Source organism: Chanodichthys erythropterus, chromosome 8 (assembly GCF_024489055.1).
Source record: "Chanodichthys erythropterus isolate Z2021 chromosome 8, ASM2448905v1, whole genome shotgun sequence".
Taxonomy (NCBI): domain Eukaryota; kingdom Metazoa; phylum Chordata; class Actinopteri; order Cypriniformes; family Xenocyprididae; genus Chanodichthys; species Chanodichthys erythropterus.
In genome coordinates, this window is record NC_090228.1 from 31,068,796 (window position 1) to 31,091,207 (window position 22,412).

Genomic DNA, 22,412 nt, shown 5'->3' on the forward strand with positions numbered 1-22,412 from the left:
TTTAAATTCACAAATTCATCATATAACTTGCCCTACGTTCACAAGTCTCATCTTCAATTACCATAACACACATTTTAACTTCCTTAAAAGTGTTACCTTATTTGTACTTTCATTGTCTCCTCGTCTTCCTCTTTGGACTCTACACTTTACAGTACACCTGACCCAAAGAATGAGAAAGATGGAAATCGCTGACATGTACCACAGAGCGATGTGCAATGACCTCACGCTCATGGAAGGGTATAGGCATACACAGCAGTCATAAATCATTACAGTTCAAGTCTAATTTATTTGATGAAACTTGGAAAAACCATAGAAAGAACATTTTTTATTTTACATAAAACAACATACAATATAATACAATTTTTACACTGTTAAATAATATTAATTCTATGGAAAATATTTTTACTGAGATTTTTGCTTGTTGAAAGCAGAATGCACTTGATTTAGATGTTCCCCCCCAGGAATGAAGACTTAAGGTGTTTCTCAAAACCAAGTTCAGACTTGCGTCCTTGGTAGTTAGAACTTGGCAAGTTCGACTCAGGAAAACAAACTCCTGTGGACATGAGGACGCAAGTCCGGTGATTTTGCAAATGGAACAGCAGCGTTCTTGATAACATCACTCATCTCGTTATGTATATTTTAGCGAACAATAAAACAAAATTTGTTATAAAACACCACTCTGTCTGCCTCTTTTTGTTTTATTTAAAAAACAAACAAAAACATAACCTGAGGCAACGAGTGAGTGAACGAAATATTAAACAACCCTCTCTTTTTGTATATATTTCAAAAATATTAAATGTAATACTATTTGGGCATACTCTGATTATCTTCACTGTAGTTAAATGAAATAGGCTATAACATAAAACACAACCCTGACTTTTTTTTAAATGTCAGTTTTAATGATCAATAGCCATTATAAAAGGTATAAGAATGTAGCTACAATAAGAAATAAAGCAAACAATTCAGTCAAGCGTACAAAATCAGCGCTTTAATAGAATACAAAAGTTAAATAGCCTGAATATATAAAGTTATGAAATGTCACATTGCCCTCAGCCAAAACGGAGCCAGCAGCAAACGTCAGAAGGATTAGCCGAGGTAAGGCTACTCTCGGCTGGGTACATGAGTGCTGAGCATCCGTTAATCGCCTGGATCTCACAACTCCAACAACGTCAGATTAGATTTTCAGAAAGGTGCTATCTTTATCAATAAACCACAAATTTGTGCTTTAAACTAGCACATTATTGCCTGAAAAACTCTTAAAACTACATATCATGACATAAAAATAGTAATATGTTTAAATTATGTGGGTTTTCTCCCTTACTACTGATGCTTGCTGGTTAGTGTGAGATGCATTCTGGGATACCTGGCTGTCTCAAGTCTGCACAAGTCACCTCTCAATGCATCCTCGATAAAAGGGCCGGATCAAGAACACATCCGGGGTTTTGAACTGTACTTGGCTAGATGCGACCTTTGAATTGGAACCGTACTTGGACAGCGACTGATGACGTTTCACAAGTTCACAAGAACACAAGTACAGACAAGTACGCACATTGAGAAACAGCTTTTAATGTAATGAGATAATGAAGGTATTATGGGTAGAATCTCTCTAGAGTGTATTCTGATTCATCAACACAGTTTCACTGATGATCCAATATAAAACAAAGGCCCTTCGGAACCAACCCTAAACCCAGGATAGAGCGGTTGAGTGAATGTGGTCTGGAATGTGTGGATGAGGCTCATTGTGTCTCCAGAGACGCTGTAGAAGGACAGAGTTCCTGCACTGTGATCCACATACACACCTACTCTACTGCTGATGGACTCTACAGGGAGTTTAGTCTCTATGTTATTGTGTCTGAATGAGCAACTGGAGGAAGAGCGGATCAAACTCCAGGACTGATCATTTTTTCCAAACACATGCTCACTACCCCATCCCTTCCTGCTGATGCTCTTATATGACACTGATATATACACATAGCCACTCCACTCAATCTCCCAGTAACAGCGTCCACACACACTCTCTCTACACAACACCTGAGACACACGATCAAATCTGTCTGGATGATCAGGATACATGTGATCTATGCGAGTGACAGTAATCACTCTGTTCTTCTCAGACAGATGGAGGTTTTTATTCACTGTGTTCAGATCCAGAGTGAGCTGATGGGAATCTGATGGAGATAAAACACATCACAATCAGGAATTATCAATCTGTCTGATGTTTTAATGTATCTGAACTCTTCATATTCAATATATCAGCTCAGTGAGTTTTTCTGCTTGTTTTCTTAGTGACTTACATTGTAGGAAGTCTTTCCTGGTCCTGGGAACAATGTTGGTGAAAGTGACTGTGGAAATAAACAGACATGAAGTGAGTGTGATTATCATGTTCCCTGCATCCGTTCCAAAGACATTTCTTATATGATCTTCTACATGATATGAGATGGAGGATCTTTTCTGAGAGCAGATGAATCTCCAGGACTTTACCTCTGTCAGAGATCTTCCTGAGCTCCTCTTTGCAGAAATCCTCCACTTTTTCTCTCAGCTGAAGGACAGATTCTCTCACGACATCAAAAGATGAGAGAGAACTGAAGGGATCATCATTTAAGTCTGTAGATTCAGAAGGAGCTGAGAGAGACTGGAAACTCTACAGAAAACAGAAATCAAAGCTCATCACCTCCGAACTTCAGCCAATAACCTGCACTACTGTCAGATTTGAGCAGTTGTTGATCTTTAGTAACTCTCCTCAATCCAGCACTTTCACAGCATCATATTGGAGTTGTAAGTTCTGGTGTTTGACACTTAGGCCCAATCCCATTTCCACCCCTTCGTTTTGTGTGTTCGCTTGAAGGGGTAGGGGTGACTCGATTCTCTTTTGGCTGGAGTGGTAGGGGGAAGGGGAAGGGACACACAGTAGAAAATGAAACCATCTTTGTACCGGCACGAACTGCAATGATTAGACAAACATCTTGACCCAATGGACAAGGGGCTTCACCAGTCTTGGGAAACTTGAAGGCTCATACGTTTTTGAACTGAAACAAAGTACATCCAAAATACAGCGCAAAACAATGTTGGGAGTGAGTATCTGTTAAACATGCTGATTTCTGCTGATATGCACACTTCATTGCTGTTCATACTGGTTAAATGTTATAGGACACTAACAAAAGAAACTAGGTATGATGATGTGTAGTAGTGGTGTCCCATTTCTTTCACCCCTACATCTTGCCACTACGTTTCAAGGGGCAAGGCGAAGGGGTATAAAAGAGAATTGGGATTGGGACTATATGTGAATTTTCTAGAAAAATACTGCCAATGGATCAATTTCATAAATGACGTCACATGACAGGGTTGAGTAGGTTTGTTCAGGAAAAGCAATTCAAAGGCACGAGTAGATAGAGTGACTATAATTTATAACTTTTGAACAGTTAGTGGCTCTGAAATTCACAAGGACTCTTAGGACACGATCACAAGATCAGGTTTTGTGGTTTAAATACGCTGAAGCATTGCTGATATACAGCCTCACTTCCAGTCTAATGTGTTAATGAAAATTATTATAAACGAATTATATGATTTTGGGAAACATTACTAAAGTTTTTATTAGTAAAGTTAAGTAAACAGATGATGGGAAATCTAGCTGGGTGAAACTGGTACCATCAAGATTATTGATTTCATGTGGTTGAAAAAAAGGTTAAGTATATCTTTCAATATATCTCAATATATATTTTAGAAAAAATGTTTCCTAAGATATTTCTGAAAGCAGAACTGCATTTGTAAGTGTGTCTCTTTCAAAAGAAGATCAGATGTCTGACTGATGATTATATAATAACCGAACACACAGATCAACACTTCAGTCAAAGACTCATTCTGCTCTCATGAAATGTTTCTCTGTGAGTCTCTTGCTCAAGTCCACTATGATCCTGTTCTTCTAGATCTCTGTTACCTGCAGGAAATGGATGTGATCCTGTGTGTGTGAAAGCTGCTCCAGCTCAGCGTTTCTCCTTCTCAGATCATTGATCTCCTGCTCCAGTCGCTCCAGTCGTCCTTCAGCTCGACTCACTGCAGTCTTTTCCTGATCTCTGATCCGCTGTGTGGCCTCAGAGCGGCTTCTCTCAATGGAGCGGATGAGCTCAGTGAAGATCCTCTTACTGTCCTCCACTGCGGTCTGTGCAGAGCGCTGTTAGGACACACATCACAATCACACAGTGGCTTCAGTGAGTCCTGACTGAGACTTCTCAAACTTCTCTTCTTCTCCAGACTCACCTTATGAGACTCCACAGCCTCTCTCAACTGCTGAAGATCTTTCTCTCTCTGCTGGATCCTCTGCTGGAATGACTTCTGTGTCTCCTTCAGCTGGTTCTGCCGCACAAACCAAAAAACAGCAAATGTCACATTATAGTGCTGTCATTAAAAAGTTTATAAATATTTATGCTCAGCAGTTAAAGTCCACTCGCAGCTCGTTCATTCTGCTGACATCTGCAGTGTGAATGATTTAAGTAGTATAAATATAGTCAACATTATTTCATCAGTGTCTAGATGATATTTTATACCTGTTTCTCTGTCCTCTGTGCTGCAACTGATACAGTGTCGTGGTTTTTATGTTCATCCATCGTACACAGCACACATATACACTTCTGGTCAGTGCGACAGAAAACCTCAAGGAGTTTATCATGTGTCGGGCAGATCATCTCCTGCAGTCGTCCAGTGGCTTCAGTCAGATTGTGTCTCTTTCTTTTAAACCAACTCTCATGTTGTTCAAGGTGATTCTGACAGTAAGAGTTCAGACACACCAGACAGGACTTGACGGCTTTGTGTTTTCTTCCAGTACAGACGTCACACTGCACATCTCCAGCTCCAGCGTAACAGTCAGCAGGAAGTTTTCTCTTCTTCAGTTTCTCCACCACTTTAGCTAGCATGGTGTTTTTAGCTAAAGCAGGTCTTGGACTGAAGGTCTTTCTGCACAGAGGGCAGCTGTAGACTCTCATCTGATCCTCCTGATCCCAGCAGCCTGTAATACAGATCTTACAGTAACTGTGTCCACAGGGAATGGCCACTGGATCCTTCAGGAGATCCAGACACACTGGACATGTGAACTCATCCTGAGATATTCTGGCTTCTGCCATTTTACTGCATGAATACAGAGACACAACAGCTCAACTACACTTCAGTTTCTCCGTCTCTGAAAACATTCAATTCCTGCTTCCTGGTTCTGTGTTTGAGTGCCGTGTGCAAAAGTCACAGATCATAAAACGTCCACTAGGTGTCAGTCTCAGACAGACTCAAAGAATAAGAGTTACAGAGAATCAGAGCAACACCATTAATAACTGCAGTGATACTGCATCCTCATCACATCTATGCAGTGCTATAAGTGGTTTAAACTAGATAAGAAAAGTTATTTGCTTTGTTTTTTAAACAATTCTTGAATACAGTATGTCATTGTATGACTGTGTCCTCAGACGAAAATTACCTCCTGAATTGAAAATATCTACACAGAAGACATAGTCATAGCTTCATCCTTAATTCAGAGGATCCACGCAAAGTATGTGGCATAGACATTTTTTTATTTATTCATTCCCTCACGTGTACCACTATTAGCAGGTAACAAAATTAATGGACTGAAATGACCTACAGCTTTTCATTGTGTTTACCTTCTGTTTGTTCATCTTCAGTTGACCCAGCTTTCCCATGTGTTTCTTTGTTTCTTATTCACTGGTTGGTTGTAAATTAGCTCAATTAGTTCCTTGTTTAGTCTTGTATATGTAACCCTCTTCGTTGGTGTGCTCCCCCAAATGTCTCTGCGTTGTGTGATGTACTGGGTGTAAGAGGAGGACACCAAGACCGTCGTTGTCACAGCAGTGAAACTTTCTTTTTATTTGTCTTGTACACATCAGCCACTTGTCACAAAAGAAGAACAATTCCAAATTAATATCAAAACATTACTTATCAAATTACAACAAGCAGCAAAACGGCTGTAGCTGAGCCCATCATATGGTTGCAAACTAAGGAAAAATAAACTACAACATAGAAAACTAAAGATAGATGTAAGATATATGCAAAATACAAATGATAAAACCACAAAATACACAAATAAACCTTGAACACAATACAATACAAGGAAAAATATACTCGACCACATGGAACTTACAACATATGAATATCAGAAATACAAAACCATCCATTGGAAATAAATGCACATATTCGTTAGTAAACCCCTTTAACAACAATATATCTCTTTATATAACACGGATGGTAAAAATAATCATATAAATTTATAAGATAACAAAAAGCTGGGAAGACATTCCTTACCTTGTCACAAAGGAAGAACACTGTGACCAACAACAGCTCCACCCATGTAAAGAGGGCACAATCAAACAATGAAATACAGCTCCCCCCTACTGCTGGAAGAACATATTACATCTTCCCTTAATATATTAAGGCTACCCTGTTTGGTTCAGTTATTTGTCAAGTCTCTTCTATGTTTGATGGTTGTTTTCTGAGTTTCCCTGTCTGTTCCTTGAGTATTTGGATTAAAAGACTATTTAAATAGCAGATATAGCAGCGTAATGGTGAGTACTTAAACTCAGTCAAGACAAATGAACAAAAGGAACTGAAAGGTATAAATTAGGGATGCCACAATTCTTAATAAAATATTGATCCGTTCAGTACGACATCCACTGTTCAATACGCACTTGTGAATTGTGGTTTTAAATCAGTTCTGTGGATTTCATTTCTCTCCAAAATGGCCCTGTTTGTGTGTGCCCTTAAGTCTATGCTCTTATATGAGAAAATATCCAACCACTATGTACTAAAGTAACACAGCGGTTAACAAAGCGGTAGAGTTACGCTCACGGGACACTGCACTTATTCACAATCACAAGTTCATTATTTGCATGCATTTAAAAGCCTTGCTGAAAAGCCTTGCCAGCAGACTTTGATAAATCTCTTGGTGACTGGATCATAAACTATTGTACGTCTCACTCCAGTATGAACAGGATGTCAACAGTGAAACTGTAAATGGTACCCTGTTGACAGGGTAGTCAGCAGCCACCAATCTGGGGTTATTGATCTGCAATTATCCAGGTGACTTTCCGTGAAACAGCCCACTGTTGACATTTCCACGTCAGCTTTTTTGTAGAGGTCGGGGGATATCGTTGGGGGCCTGGGTGTCATGTCTGAAATTGATTTCCATTGATAAGCTTCTGGATTCCGAAGTTGGAAATTCTGAAGATGCCTACACCAGTGGTTCCCAAACCTTTTGAATTGCATGCAGGAGTATTTCATCAGTGCATCTGCACTCAACATTGGGGCAGCACATGTTTTCACAAAGTGCTTCCTCAGGACACACAACGAGTGCTGCCACACTAGATTCTAGAGGTGGCTCTATTGCTTCTGGGTCCTGCATCACAGCCAGTGTGTGGGTTAACTCTTCAGGATGTGTAGCTTTTGATCAATTTTGTAGCGCAGACACCAAAACAGATGTAAAGGATGTTCTCTGTGCACGACTTAAAAAAAACATTGTCAGAGCCCACTGCTGCTGGGGGGGGTTATTGTTTTTAATGCTTCTTCCAGTGATGCAACTGAAGATGACCCACCTGACTTCTACGACACTGTCTCACTGCCAGAGTGACACAATTGATATGCAGGTGAATTTTCTTCATCACCTGACATTACTGGAGAAGCTTCAAAAAGTGAATCAGAGGCAGCCACTGACATCACATCCCCTATGCATCATTAGTGACAAAGCGGCAGCGGAATCAGGTAGAGCTTTCTCTTGTATCTCCATATTAGGATGAGCTTTAGCCAGGAGAGTCAGTAACAACTCTACTGCAGAAGACAACTAGTCAAGCTTGTGTGCTAAATCAGAAGATTCTAGAATCTTTTTTTATTTTGAGATACTTGTTTATGCTTACGATCAACAGTAGTAATACTGGAAGAAAGCAACAAACCTTCCGTTCTAGATTACAGGCCTGCTAGACGTGCTTGATGCACAGCGAGCAACGTTACAGAGCACTCTGGGCATGGGTCAGACAATGCCTCCTTAAGATGACTGATACCAAGACATGAGGGGACTGGTGATGGCCATACATGATATTGATTATGTTAAAGGTGCTAAAGAGGATGTTTTGTTTTATACATTTTTGCAATATTACTTAAAACTGTCTTTACTAACTGATAAAAGACTATTTATTAGGTGCACTGAAAGGAATAATATTAATATACATCATCTGTGCACGAGGAAGGGCCTTAAAAACATCAGCCAATCGTTTACGTGATCATCGCGGGCGTGCTCCAGTAACTTTCCACACTCCACAGGCGCCGCATGCAATGTTTTTGTCCGGAGACAGGAATAACAAGTGCAGATTATGAGTTACCTGCGGTGAGTCCGACATAATGAATCCACTAACACGACACAGCGAATGCCGGTGGTAAACACTCGTGTTCCAATACTCGTGCACGAGTTTTGGGAGGCGTTCCTTCAAAGGAAGGGGTTGTTCTTACGCATGCGCTCATTTCAAAAACTCAGTAACAATCTTTGGTTTCTCAGTCGACGAAAAGATCCTCTTTAGCACCTTAAAGGCATGTAGAACACCTAAATACATTCATGACAAATTAAATACTCACCTCAAATCCAAAAGGATGAGTTGTTGATATCTGCACAGCGATGAACATGCACACACTCTCAAGCCAGGTGACCCAGGAATTCCAAGTGCATTTCTTCACTGTCACAGAAACGCCAGGCTCCACCATCACCCAACACACTCCTTCACCCGAATACTAATCATGCACACCTGCACGTCATCAGCACACTCATTACCGGCAGTATAAAAGACTCTCATTCAGACACACTCATTGTCCGGTCTTGTTAGCATCATACCTGTATGCTTACCTCAAGGAGTCCGTTGGAATACTTACCTGTCTCAATGTTTGTCTCCTGTTTCCCTCCTGTGTACATCTTCATCGTGTGTGAAGTCCAGCTCAATCGTTTGTGTTTGGAAACCAGCATTCTGCCTCCATTTCACTATCTACAAAACAAAGAAAAGTATTACCATTCCGTTTATCACTATTGACCTAAAGATTTGCCATTCACTCACCTGCATTACTGTTGTTCATCTGGTTGTGAAAATGAACACCTTACATTTATACATCCTGTGTCTCTGTCCTTCTGTGATTGTAACTGAAGACCGGACCAAAACCGATTCACTCCAGTATGAGTAACTCGGATTCATTTCAGGAGCTTGCTAACGCCATGCACCGTACATTCAATGCCAATCCACCAGTGATCACTTCCACACCACTCAGCACTACTCCTTTGCTGCTAGTATATGCCAGTCCCATGGCCAAACCCAATGGATTCATTCTACAGTGCTCACTGGTCCTGGAGATGCAACCGCACCTGTACCCGGATGATCACTCGAAGACCGGATTCATCATCTCGCAGTTAAACGGCAAGACGCTTTGATGGCCTGAAACGCTCTGGACCCAGAAGAATGCTGTAACCCAGCCTCTCACCAGTTACATCGCCCACATCACGGAGGTTTTCGGAAAACCTGCATGGGATTCTTCAATTGGTGAGGAACTTTATCATTTAAAACAAGGATCAATGGCTGTTAATGAATATGCTCTTCAATTCAGAACACTTTAAGCTGCAAGTGGATGGAACGAACAATCCCTGCTCACTACCTATCGTCAAGGATTGAATCCACGTGTGTGCTTGCATCATGCTGCATACGAGGACACCATCAGGCTTGAATGCTTCATCCAGCTGTCAATACGCTTCGCTACTTGTATGCAGTCGTGACTTGAAGAGCATCAGGGCCTGCTTGAGCCTTCAACATTCCTCCACCGGCCTGAATCCGTCAGCCCTCCAGAACCAGCCAGTGAACCCATGCAACTGGACAATAATCGACTTACACCAACTGAGCGGCAGAGGTGGCTGACCCTGAGATTTTTTATATTGTGGAGCTTCTGGGCGTCCATGGTTGGAGCAGCACAACCCTGTAATATCATGGAAAAGAGATCCTGAAGTGGGGCGAAAAATGTTTTCCATCTTGTTTCTCAATGCTACCTCTGCTCCAAACCTCTCTCCGTTTGTTCCACATCCATCTAGAGCCCTGTTGAGAAACCGTCTGTGGACATTCCACCATGTTACGCCCACTTCAGTGATGTTTTCTGCCCGAAGAGAGCCTCTAAGCTGCCTCCACACCGGCCTTCTGGGTGAGCCAATGCACCGAGGAAAGATCTACCCTCTGTCACTACCGGAGGGGAAGGCAATGGAGGAATACATCAAGGAGGCTTTGGAGCAAGGTTACATCTGCCCGTCTACTTCCCCTGCTGCTTCGAGTTTTTTCTTTGTGGCAAAGAAGGACGGAGGCTTGCGGCCTTGCATAGACTACCGGGCACTCAACAAGATAACTGTCAAGTTCCGCTATCCACTTCTTCTTGTCCCAGCTGCCCTGGAACATCTCTGAGGTGCCACTGTTTTCTCCAAGTTGGACCTCTGCAGTGCCTATAACCTCATCCAGATACGTGAGGGGGACGCTTTGAAACACTGAAGAAAGACTTCACCACTGCTCCTCTCCTCATGCATCCTGACCCTGACAAGCCCTTCGTAGTAGAGGTTGATTCCTCTACCACTGGAGTTGGAGCAGTCTTATCTCAGCAGCAGGGGAACCCAAGTAGACTGCATCCATGGGCCTTCTTTTCCCGCAAACTCAACCCGGTGGAGGTATATTATGACACAATAACTCATCATTCCTGAAAAGCTCATAGTAAGTCCCATTACCTGGATTGAAGAGACCTTGCCTTCCTCCAATGCCTCCGCCAACACTCCGCCGGGTTGTCCACCAGGTTTGCAATACATCCCGCAGACACGGCGCATTCCCCTCATCCACTCCACTCAAATGTCACTGGTCACTGGCCACCTAGGGGTCAATGAAACCCTGTCGCTGCTGAAAGAACGCTTCTGGTGGCCGAATATGGCATCTGACATGAGAAGGTACATGCAGGGATGTGCGCTTCCAAAAGCCCTCGTCATCTTCCCTCTGGTAAACTCCATCCTCGCCTGTTCCCAACAGACCCCGGAGTGGACTTTATCACTGACTTACCCGTTTCCAATGACTGTACCTGTGTATTAGTGGTTGCTGACAGATTCTCTAAATCTGTGCGTCTGATTCCTTTAAAGGGACTACTGACTGCCATGGAAACTGCTTAACTCATGTTCAACTATATCTTCAGGTACTACGGAATCTCGGAGGACATCGTGTCGGATAGAGGGCCCCAATTTATCTCCAGAGTATTAAAACCCTTCTTCTCTCTCCTAGGTGTGACCGTAAGTCTCTTGTCTGGATACCACCCTCAGTTGAACGGGCAGACGGAGCGGAAGATCCAGAAGATTGGCCACTTCCTCTGTACCTTCTGTCACGGCCACCAGGACTCTTGGAACCAGTTTCTGGGTTGGGCCAAGTACACACAGAACTCCCTGCGGCAATCCACCACTGGTCTCACACCCTTCCAGTGCGTACTCGGATACCAACCTCCACTGTTCCCCTGGACAGGGGAACCATCAGACGTTCCAGCTGTCGACCACTGGTTCAGAGAGAGCGAGAGGGTCTGGGACTCAGCTCACCATTAACTTCAACGGGCAATGTGCAGATGCAGGATGACAGCCAACCTTCGTCAATCCAATGCTCCCAACTACCAGCCAGGATAGAAGGTCTGGCTGTCTACCAGGGACGTCAGGCTGCGTCTGCCGTGCAGAAAGTTAAGTCACAGATTCATTGGCCCCTTTACAATTGTGAAGCAGGTCAATCCTTTCACTTATCAACTCCAGCTCCCCCCTCAGTACAGGATTCACCCTAGCTTCCAAGTTTCACTTCTCAAACCTCACAACCCTTCGGTTTCTGTCTCCACATACATCCTGTGTCCAACCAGAAGATTGAAGCCTCTCAGAAGGGTCATGCTTATTAAATATTGATCATGATCGTTGTGCACAGCAAAAAATATGATGACAATGATGAAACAGCTCACATATATATCCTGAGGAATTCATCAGCAGCAAACTGCACAAAATATTGTCACTTCAATTCAATCAGGCGATGAGAAGGAGCGCGATTTGACATGTCAAGGGGTTGTTATAGCTGAAGACAGTTCATGAGTCATGAGGTGACAACTTTGTATTTGATTCTTGGTTAAGCGAGAGGGATATTGTTTTCAGCAATGCCTCTGGAGGTCTGTATCAAAAGGAAATTTGTATTTAGTAGTGATACATATATATATCAACATGTACTAAAAAAATAAATGGAAATCTAATGCTTAAAGATCTTATTTTTAAAAATCTATGAATCATTCATTCCATATAAAAAAATGATAAATAGAAATAAATTGGAAAAGCACAAAACTGCAAATTAAATCCAATAATAACCAAATATAGCTGTAAGCCCCTGAAAGGGCTGTAGTGCAATGGGGCAGGAATATCAAAACAGCAGAAGTTGAATGTACATGAAAAACAGCTGGTTCAGAAGTATAGGGGAGAATTAACCCAAAATGAGCAGAAGTTTAGATGTGAATGAACACAGAATGAACAAAATCAGAATAATCCTAAAGGAATAAAGTTTAGTACAATGATACCCACATAATAAAGGAATCTAAATTACACAACACTTCACACAATTTAAAAAAAGTTGTCCCACACGGGAATCAAACCCTCAGTCTATGGTGGTACCTGCGAGCCGTGCAACTGTCTCATGATGGTCAATCAGCACAAGTCCCTCCATCTATATCAGAGATCCTCTACCAATCATGTCAGATCTCCATCTTTGCTGAGCAAATGGTGTTTTCTGGCTTTATCTTTGCTTTATCTTTTCATTTTGTAGTCTCTGTAGAGATGGGCTCTCTTTTTTTCTTGGGTGTACCCCAACGAAGTATTGAAGTTCATTCATCGGATGTAAACAGCGAGAGAGTAAGATAAACTTCATTAACAACAACAGACTAATACATGTTTTTTCTCGTATTTTATAATCCATTCAATTGCTTTTTTAATGTCATGACATCTCTATTGCAGCATTTTTCATACTACTCCCCTTTATGATAAACTACTTTTAACAACATATTCATTGTATTTTTTTTTTTTTTTTTTAATTATGATGCATCATGTTTAGCATTTAGTGTCATAACAGTAGTTATCTTGATGTAGTATACTGCAGCACTTCTCATGTTCCTGTTTCCTATGATGAACTACATTAACAACACTATTAAATTCATGGATTTTTAGCTTTCAGTGTTCTTTATGGTGTTATAATGTCATGATCGATCATGATACTGGTGTGTTATTGTTTAGAGTTATTGTAATTACTGTATCATACAGTAATAAGTAGTCAAGCCATGACTAGTGTAAATGAGTAAATGCAATCATTTTTAACTAAATAGGTTTCACATGTTCCAGAAATTTCTAAAAGTCACACAAGGCCATGGATGAGTGGATGTCCTGTCTGCAGTGGTTTGCCAGCACAGGGGTTTGGTGCTCTGAAGCTGGCAACAGTTCTCCTCTAACCCTTTGCAACTCTGCATACACATCCACCATGTGCATACAATAGGAAAGTTGAGGCAAACACCTGCAAGAAATGTCAGTTCAGAACAACAGCAACAGGTCATAGCCAATACAAAGCTTGGGATCCACTACTTCTGTCTAAACCTGACCAGTTAAAAGACTAGTTCTGCATCCACCAAGAGTCTTGAATACAAATGTAAGTAATGTTTCTGTACCACTTTTCAATATGACAGAATGTAGCACAAAATCATGTAAAAAATAATTATATACAACAATATAAAATAATGACAACTATAAGGTTTAGAAGTACTGTTGCCAAACATATAACATGCTAGAAACATAATCAATACAAAAATGATCAAATCATGGACAGGATTTTTTATTTTGGGCCACGGCGTGTACTATCGATGTTGTAACAACTTGATTACAAAGCGGGTTGAAAATCTGTGAAAAAAAAACAATTAAATTATCTAGACTGAAAATCTTGAAAGACAAATTTCGTGTTTTAAATTCAAGTTAAATAGTTTGAAGTTGAATCAGGATAGATGTGATAGAAAGTGTTGCTACGCATTTGCTAGGATATTCTGGGTGGTTGCTAGGCTGTGCTACGCAGTTGCTAGGGTCGTACTTAATGGTTGCTTGGGTGTTCTTGGTGACCTTCCATAACATCCACATAAAAGACATTTCCATCTCTGTAAATAACAGATAACAGAAACTCAAAAAAAAAACAAAAAAAACATCAGATTCAGTCTGTGCTTTGATATTTTGGCATCTCTAGCCAAATCAAAAGTTTTTGTTACGCTTAAAATTAAATCAAAATTGACCTTATTAACTTTGTTAGTGCATATTACTAGTCTTGAGGTTAACAATCAATCTGTGCAAGTTAAAACACAGAAAAAAATTGTTTGTCACGGTAATATTTAATTAAAATCTGAAGTTACTTCTGGTCTGGAATGGTGTTACTTCTCTGATAACGTCAATTTGATGGCTTGGGTTGAAAACGCGCAAACACTCCTCTGCTACCGTTCGTCTGCTATGACCGAGAGATGGAGAGGAGGAGCGCTAAAGTAAAACTCTGCCCTCTATCCAATATTCTGTTTCACTTGGAAATACGTCACAACACTGGAGAAAAGTTGTTTGCAACTTCCAGTTCACGCAGACTTTAAACTTGTGATTACCAAGTAGCCTATCTAAGATTAATAAAACTACTTGTCTTCTATATGTAATAATTATAGACATAATCTTACAAGACATTTAGAATCTGTTGACATTACAGTGTCCTGAATTGGTGCCCTGGATATTTATATGGACATTTTCCTGTTTATTTTAAATAATTACTTTGTGGTAATGCAACTGTTTAGCATATTCATGAACACGAATGTGTATGTCAGGCTATAAATCAAGAATGGGCGCACGTTTTGGTGTAGCCACCCCTCATAGTCCTCATTCCACCTTAGAAACAATTTTCTAAATCTGGTCCTGTTTGTGGTAATGTTTTCTTATTTCCAAGTTCCTCCAAGTAATGCTGAGGAAGTGAGCAAGGAAACATAATATCTACTGAGCCAAACCAAACTTGATGACGTAGGCAGTTCTGTCTTGTCCACATATGAATGTTTTCACAAGCTTGGAGTTGTGAAAGTGTGCTTAAAAATTGGCTTAATATTTTTGTTAGAGGTGTACGAGCTATGATTTGCCATTATCACACATATCGCTTGTGCTTTTCTCCTTGAAATGTTCAAGTTCGACTGCCTTAAAACCCATAGAGCCAAGTTTAAAACATTTCTTACAAATTCTGTAACAAGCTTTTTAATAATTTCCTGGTAGTGGTCTTAACCAGTTTGAGAATTTGATATTTTCATGCCACTTAAAAAAATGTACATTTCCCATCTTCTTGTCCACCTGAACACGCCAAATCAATCCAGCAGCTCGGTCAGCATGCAAATCAGTTACCATCACAATCTCCAGCCAATCAAAACCATGTTTGCCTTTTTAAAAGTCTCCTCTGTTTGTGCTCCAAAAATGTTAAATCTTTGCAAACGTTTAGGACTTTCCCCCAATTTTTAAGACTTTTTATGGATTTTCAAGTTGTTAAAAGCTAAATCAATGCTTTTACATGCTTTACAAGGACCCACTTACTTCCTCCAGGGTGAATGAACAAGTGAAATTGCTTTGGTCTAAACTTCTTATTACACTCAAAGCACTGCAATTTCTTGGCAGAATGAATCTGCAGTTGACTTTTCAGATGTATTTAATGTTTGAATCTCTTCTCACACTAAAGATACGTGAAACGCTTCCCTCCATTGTGAACTTTCATGTGGCTATAACGGGTTCCTTTATGTGTGAAACTCTTTCCACACAGTTTACAGGAGTAAGGCTTCTCTCCGGTGTGACTTCTCATATGAGTCTTAAGAGTTTCTTTTCGAGGGAAACTCTTTCCACATTGTTGGCAGCTGTAAGGCTTCTCTCCAGTGTGAACTCTCACATGGACTTTAAGGTTTGTGTTGGTTGCACAACTCATTCCACAGTGATGGCACATGTAAGGCTTCTCTCCTGCGTGAGTTATTACATGTGTCTTTAGTTGTTTCTTGTCTGTGAAACTCATTCCACACTGATGGCATATACAACAGCTATCTTTTAAGTGAATCCTCACATGGTTATTAAGGCTTTCTTTACGTGTGAAACTTTTTCCACACTGATCACATGTGAAAGGTTTCTCTCCGGTGTGAGTTCTCATGTGAATCTTAAGATTCCCTTTACGTGTCAAGGTTTTTCCACACAGTTTGCAGGCATAAGAGCTCTCTCCAGTGTGAACTGTCATGTGGGTATAAAGGGTTCCTTGGTGTGTGAAGCTCTTTCCACACTGTTGACATTTGTAAGGCTTCTCTCCAGTGTGAATTCTCATGTGAGTTTTCAGATTTCCTTTTTGAGAGAATCTCCTTCCACACTGTTGGCAGGTGAAATAACTTCTATTCGCTGTCTTTTGAGCCCTTTTTTGTGAAGTCTTTTCAGTCTGTGAGCAACTAAATGATTCTCCAGTTGTTAAATCATGATGTTTCCCAAACTGATCTTTCTCTTCCATTTTATTCACATCTTGACTTTCCTCTTTCAGCGCCATAAGGTCTAAGGCAAAAAAGGACAAATACATGTTAACCCCAGTTTAATGGCACAAAGCAAGACACATCAAAGCCATCAACATATCTGTAAGCAGCGATAAAAGGCTCAAGCACTATGGCACCATCATCACAAAGAAAAACATCTTTGGCAAGCTAGTCCTAGGTTTTTGGCTCAACCTTGATTAAAAAGCTTCATATACCATAAATTTCGTATGTACAATTGCCTGTTTTGGCTGTAAGTGGTCTTTTCCGCATATGATCGGAAGGCTTGCTGAATAAAACAAAAAATGTTCTTAAAGGCCTTATAGGGTTTGAACACCGATAATTGCTGCTCGCAGCTATATTTATTATTATTCTTTTTCTGCCCTAAAAATGTCTGTCCCACCAAAACCGTAAGTCATAGAACCATGAAATTTGGCAGGATGCTGCCAAATGTCCCCCACTACTTGGGTGATAACGCCCACCATGATTGGACCATAGGTGGTGCTATAATAAGTACTTTTATGTTTTTGCTCACATCTCCACAACCATACAGGTTACAATGAAAATGATTGTTTTCAAGCTGAACAAAATGTTTATCTCTTATTTTTTGCCATGCACTATATTATTCTGCTATGTTGTGGTTTTTGAAAAACATACTTCTCCTACACCATTTGTCCAATTAACACCAAATTTTGTATGTATCATCTAGAGATCCTGATGACAAAATGTTGTCAACAGAATTTGGATTCATCAACTGGTTTAGAAAATATAGTTTAATAAGTGTATGGAGCCATGGCTGGAAAATGAATGGGCATAAACGGTTTGACAATTTAAAATTCTTGCTACACTTTTTGTCTTAAGTGTCATAGATGATACATACAAAATTTCAAGTGGTTTAGGAGAAGTTAGAAAAAGAAATGTTTCCCAACTTAAAATGACTGACGGACTACAACATTTTGTAATGATGTTGTAGAGGGAACCACAGGAAAATAAATAATTTTAGATCTCATTACACAGTACATGTAAATTGACTTGAGTAAATGAATATAAATTTATTATAGATTCATAAAGAACATTTTAATAGAGCCCATAACTATGTAATTCTTAAGCCCCGGGTATATTCGGCCGTCCAGGTTCATGCACCGTCTGCATGACGTAATTTTCATCATGCAAAGAGCTCACGGCCAGCCGCACACCCCGTCCCAGTGCAGCCAAAATTGAGACAGCGCGGACAGTGCGCATGCAACAGCGCATGCTCAAGCAGGACAGAAGAGTCCACTAGGTGGCAATACGCACAGTACTGAGCACAATGTGCAGTCATCGAAGAAGAGTGTGTAAAGAGCGATTCAAAAACAAGACGAGTAAACTAAGAAGCATGCTTTCTCCATCGTTTTTGAATCCTGTTCTCTTGGTGTATCATCTGAACTATGTTGCAATGGTGGCTGCATTATTTTTCTCCTCAGACCCTGCCCAGCAAATGTCCCATTGATGTCCCATCGATGTCTGGTAATAGTATAGAAAAAATTGCACTGCGCATGTGTCGAACTCAGTCATCTGTGCGCATCTGTGGTTTAGTATACTTTGAAAGATGCACGGATGTGACTGCGTGCAAGACGCATCCGAGCGTGGAAAGTGAAGTATACCCGGGGCTTTACAGGTCATTCAATGTTTATGCTGATTGTCATAGTTTCTAACTATGCCCTCATTGGTTGACTCTTGCTGTGTTCACATGACATTATATTCGGAGCTGTTCACATCCTTTTGGTCCCTGGACTGGGAATTGTGCATTTCCATGGCACCACTATCAACGCCCAAATTAATCTACAGTGATCAGGTGGTACATGTGGGAGCTTTCAGGAAACTCCCAGCTTACAAGCTGTAATTACGAGCTCTACAAGCATGTGAACGCTTTTTACAAGCTAGAATCTCGTAACTACGGTTATTATGAGGCCGTGTGAACGTTAATTAGTTAATTGATTAGATTCACCTAGTTCAGTTCTTTGGTGTTGCCTATTTAGGCACTGTATGCAGTTAAAACAGAGTTACAGCACAGGTTCAGCTGTGAAGCTTAAAGTCCGTCCAGAGTGACACAAACTTGAACACACATTCAGCAACTACTATGATCTGATGTGATCTTTCATACAGCTTCCAGAAGTAAAAGATGCACATATGTTTCAATCAGTCTGACTGGGGGAAAACGTCATGATTACTAGACACCAGTTTGATATTTGAGGGTGAGAAAAAAATAAATTTTAAGTTTTGCTTTAAACAAAACAATGTTTTTAGATATGGTTGCATAATTAAATAATAGAAATGGAGCACATATTGAGCTTAATGCTAACACTAAATAATTGTTTTGTTTAGACTATTTCTAATACAACTTCTCTATTATGTGATCTCTACATGTGTGTCCATGAGGCAACCCGCTCCTTGTCCATTAAAAGCGTTTTAATTGGGACACTCTTCAAAAATATCATTAACTTCTGAAGAGCTGGACATTTTAATAAGGATCAATGACTGAGTTCAGCTTTGAGAATGAAACCAACCTGTTTGTTCCTCAGTTTCTTCATGTTTGACTCTGAATGTTTCTTCAATCTTCACGTCTTCACTCTCCTCTTTAATAAACGGCATCTTTATAATAGTGTGTCACGTGGATCTCGGCCGCTTCACCAGGAGTTTCTCTGTGTTTTTTGTATGCTTTGTCCTGTTTAAGATGAGAATAATTAACAGAAATAAAAATAAAGCGAGAAAAAAATGTATTATGCTGCCAGGCCAGTAGATGGCGATGTCACTTTGTAAAAAAATCTTTTACAGAGCACTGAACGCATAATACGCATGTGCATGATGTCACCATTTTCACAAATTCACGTTTTTGTTGTTTACAGAGATGATTACGGTATTGGTTTCAAAAACTTCAAAAACTCTGAAACCTTTTAAAAATTTTGAGTTTTCAGGCCAACAAACTGTTGTTGTGTAATTGAACTGATTTCAGACGCAGCTTCAGCATCTATTTATAATGTAGGGGGCGGGACACTAGGTTCTAGAGAGCATTTGATTGGACAGAAAATCTAATGAGAAGGTGAAGTGCTGCGTCATGTCATCAAAATCATTGATCCATATTGGCAGAAGTGAGTTTTGAATGAAGATATCTTCTAAATGTGAATTTTGTCGTTTTTTTTTTTGAGCACACTAGCTTATAGATAACTGTAAGGCTAATGAATTCTTACCAAAAGCCAATAAACTGAAATGTTGATTTCATGGGGACTTTAACTGACCCTTCGCCAGGAGTTTGATTGACAGGCAATCTAACCAATCATAATGCCGAATCTGCCATTTTGTCCAACAAAGCAGTCAGTCAGGGGAGTTAGAAGATTAACTTCGGTGGACTTGAACTTGAAAAATGTCTGTGATTGAAACGACATTCCTTCTGATGTTCATTCATGTTTATTTGATGCTATAAAATTATCTAGTAGGAAGAGATGATCGGTTCACGAGATGTTTGAACTGGGGCGCTACAGCATCTGACACAACAAATAAAAGAGCCACAAAACTGAATTTATTGTTTGAATTTCTTTCAAAATTACAGCATTTGAAATTTGAGTCTTGTCTGTCGACGCGTTGTCAGTGTCCTCTTTGCTCTGCGATGTATTTGTCACTGTGGTGAGAGATCGGCATGGCTTGTCGGACATAGCAACAGTAACTAAAGGAGGCAGGTCTTTGCAAACGGTCAACTGCATAGTAGAGCATGGAGAAGGGACAGACTGATGTATGTGGGAATAGAGAAGAGTTTTACTTTCATAGAATACTTTTTCAATATTGTGTATCGACAATAGTGAAATATCACTGATGCCTTTGACGATATCAAGATGATATTTGGCTTGTTTTCCCAATAATACTATTTAAATAATATTATCAAAGTAATATTAAAGGCCTTATGAAATCTGTTTTATTTTTCCCAAATTTCATTTTTTTCTGCAATCAGTTTTAATGGTTAAATTCAATTTTAGCAATCAAAAAGCATTGCTAATCAATTGAAATCCTGAAACTCATGCAATTTAAGAGTAATTTATTAAAGTATTTAAAAATACACTGATATAATTTTAAAATGCATCAATACAGAAAAAAGCAAAGCACTGCATTTCAAAATCCAGAACAAAACACTTATTTTTGTCAAAGTGCTGTAAGTTAGTCCATTCTAAGTTTTCCATCTCACACAAACATCTCCATTAAAACGCATGATAGCCAGCCTCTTCGTTTAGCTCTGATAGTGCTTCACGCTCGACTGTGAATTAGTCGCAGTCTGTGAAAAAGTCGGATTCTTTCATCAACCAAAACAGATATTTTCTCTCTGCTGATCTTGTGAAGTACTGCTTCAATGTGTTGGTCAAAAACGTGAGGAAAGTGTGTTTGACGAAGGCTGCTTTCATTCTCAGACAACGATACTCCTCGCCAGCAGTGTTTGACTAGACATGGCTTCAACTTCTTCATTTTCTCGAGCGTGATATCTCTGCTCACACGGCTTATTCTTCTACAAACCCATGCCTAGCATCCGCTGATGGTGCTGTATTTGCTATAGTACAGTTTTTTGAAGACTTCACAATTTCAGATGGTCTCTTCAACATGATCGTTTCTCCTTTGAATCACTGTTCATATACGCTCTATACTAGTGTAACTAACGTCATCATGCAAACAAGGAAAAAGCACAATGCTATCTCTTGCTCTCTTACTAATTGCAGGGGTCTTTTATTGTATTTTTAAAAATTTTACAGCTCTTTTGTTCAATATTTGTTGTTTTTAAATGTGCTTTATTAATAATTGTCATTTTACTTGTCAATTAATGAAACCACTGCAAAAAAAAAAAACAACAAAAAAAAAAAAACAGGCATTTGTATATTAGTTATAATGGGTTTTGAAAATGATTTAATCTGCATCATCAAACTTATATTACTCGTCAGCACTTTTTCTTTTTTGTTTCATTGTACAACAAAACATTTTAATGCCACTAATAACAAATAAAAATAATGATTAATATTCTTATTAATCATTTTATAAGTCTTTATCACGTCTTGAACAGCACAATTATTAGAAATTGATAAATCAATAGCAGCTTTATTTCACTGACAAATACAAGTATTAGTTTTTCTATTTTCCCCACTCTCGCTACACTTGCACTGTCTGTAGTGAATAACTGATTGTGATTTAAGGTTTAAGATTCATTCACAGGCATAATGTGTGTAAAGTTTGAAAATTGAGTGGTATTGTCTGTTTATTGTCTGGTTTTCTTGATCTCCATCTCTGCTTGAAAACGGATCGCGATTCTCATTTCCCGCGATAGAAGTAAATAATTAAATAAAGGAATAAATAAACAATTATATTAATACATAAACTAATTCACAGAAGACATTAAAAATTATTAACTGATTTAGGGAGCGAAATGAGACGCGTCTTTTCTGTCACTCATGTTTGGATCCGCTTTACTAATGCATTACGATGTTGTATATTCAAAAAGCTTTCGTTTTTCAATTAATGTAAAAAACTAAAATTATCAGAACGGTTTGCTTATATTTAAACACTTTAAATGATTAAAAGCACAAACCTTTTCTTAAGTGAATCACAACAGAGCAGCAGCGCGGCGCAGCCTTGTGACGTCACACGGGAATAGCAAAACAAAAGTCCCCTAGACTAAAACGCATGTTTGAGCTGTTTTAACTGAAAGAAACTTGCATTGACATATCTTCAAATATGTCAGTGCCATTTTTTTGTTTCAGGATGCACACTAG

The 22,412-nt window shown here is 39.6% G+C and overlaps 2 protein-coding genes across 3 annotated transcripts; both read right to left on the bottom strand.

The window, feature by feature from the left end:
• Positions 1–442: 442 nt before the first annotated feature.
• On the bottom strand, positions 443–7,976 carry LOC137024736 (tripartite motif-containing protein 16-like). 2 transcript variants are annotated; one of them, XM_067392588.1, is made up of 7 exons: positions 5,640–7,976; positions 4,542–5,118; positions 4,255–4,350; positions 3,935–4,168; positions 2,482–2,641; positions 2,295–2,342; positions 443–2,168 (listed from the first exon to the last, which is right to left on the bottom strand). In XM_067392588.1, exons 2-7 carry the CDS (start codon positions 5,112–5,114, stop codon positions 1,627–1,629), a joined length of 1,653 nt encoding a protein of 550 aa, XP_067248689.1. In that variant the 5' UTR covers positions 5,115–5,118; positions 5,640–7,976; the 3' UTR covers positions 443–1,626. The 2 variants fall into 2 exon arrangements, with proteins under 2 accessions (XP_067248689.1, XP_067248690.1); XM_067392589.1 differs by having other exon boundaries at positions 4,542–4,999; positions 5,640–7,974.
• Positions 7,977–13,917: 5,941 nt separating this feature from the next.
• Positions 13,918–22,275, bottom strand: LOC137024758 (zinc finger protein OZF-like). Its single transcript, XM_067392625.1, has 3 exons — positions 22,229–22,275; positions 19,179–19,336; positions 13,918–16,657 (listed from the first exon to the last, which is right to left on the bottom strand). The coding sequence occupies exons 2-3, from the start codon at positions 19,261–19,263 to the stop codon at positions 15,810–15,812; spliced, it is 933 nt and encodes a 310-aa protein (XP_067248726.1). The 5' UTR covers positions 19,264–19,336; positions 22,229–22,275; the 3' UTR covers positions 13,918–15,809.
• Positions 22,276–22,412: the final 137 nt, after the last annotated feature.

What these genes read in the sequence shown, in the direction of transcription:
- LOC137024736 (XM_067392588.1), bottom strand. Translation starts at nt 5,114, where the DNA reads ATGGCAGAAGCCAGAATATCTCAGGATGAGTTCACATGTCCAGTGTGT. An exon ending in ATCACATCCATTTCCTGCAG is followed by an intron (nt 2,642 to 3,934) that starts GTAACAGAGATC and finishes TGTTTTCTGTAG; the next exon opens with AGTTTCCAGTCTCTCTCAGC. An exon ending in CAGGAAGATCTCTGACAGAG is followed by an intron (nt 2,343 to 2,481) that starts GTAAAGTCCTGG and finishes TTATTTCCACAG; the next exon opens with TCACTTTCACCAACATTGTT.
- LOC137024758 (XM_067392625.1), bottom strand. Translation starts at nt 19,263, where the DNA reads ATGCCGTTTATTAAAGAGGAGAGTGAAGACGTGAAGATTGAAGAAACA. An exon ending in AGAAACTGAGGAACAAACAG is followed by an intron (nt 16,658 to 19,178) that starts GTTGGTTTCATT and finishes TTTTTGCCTTAG; the next exon opens with ACCTTATGGCGCTGAAAGAG.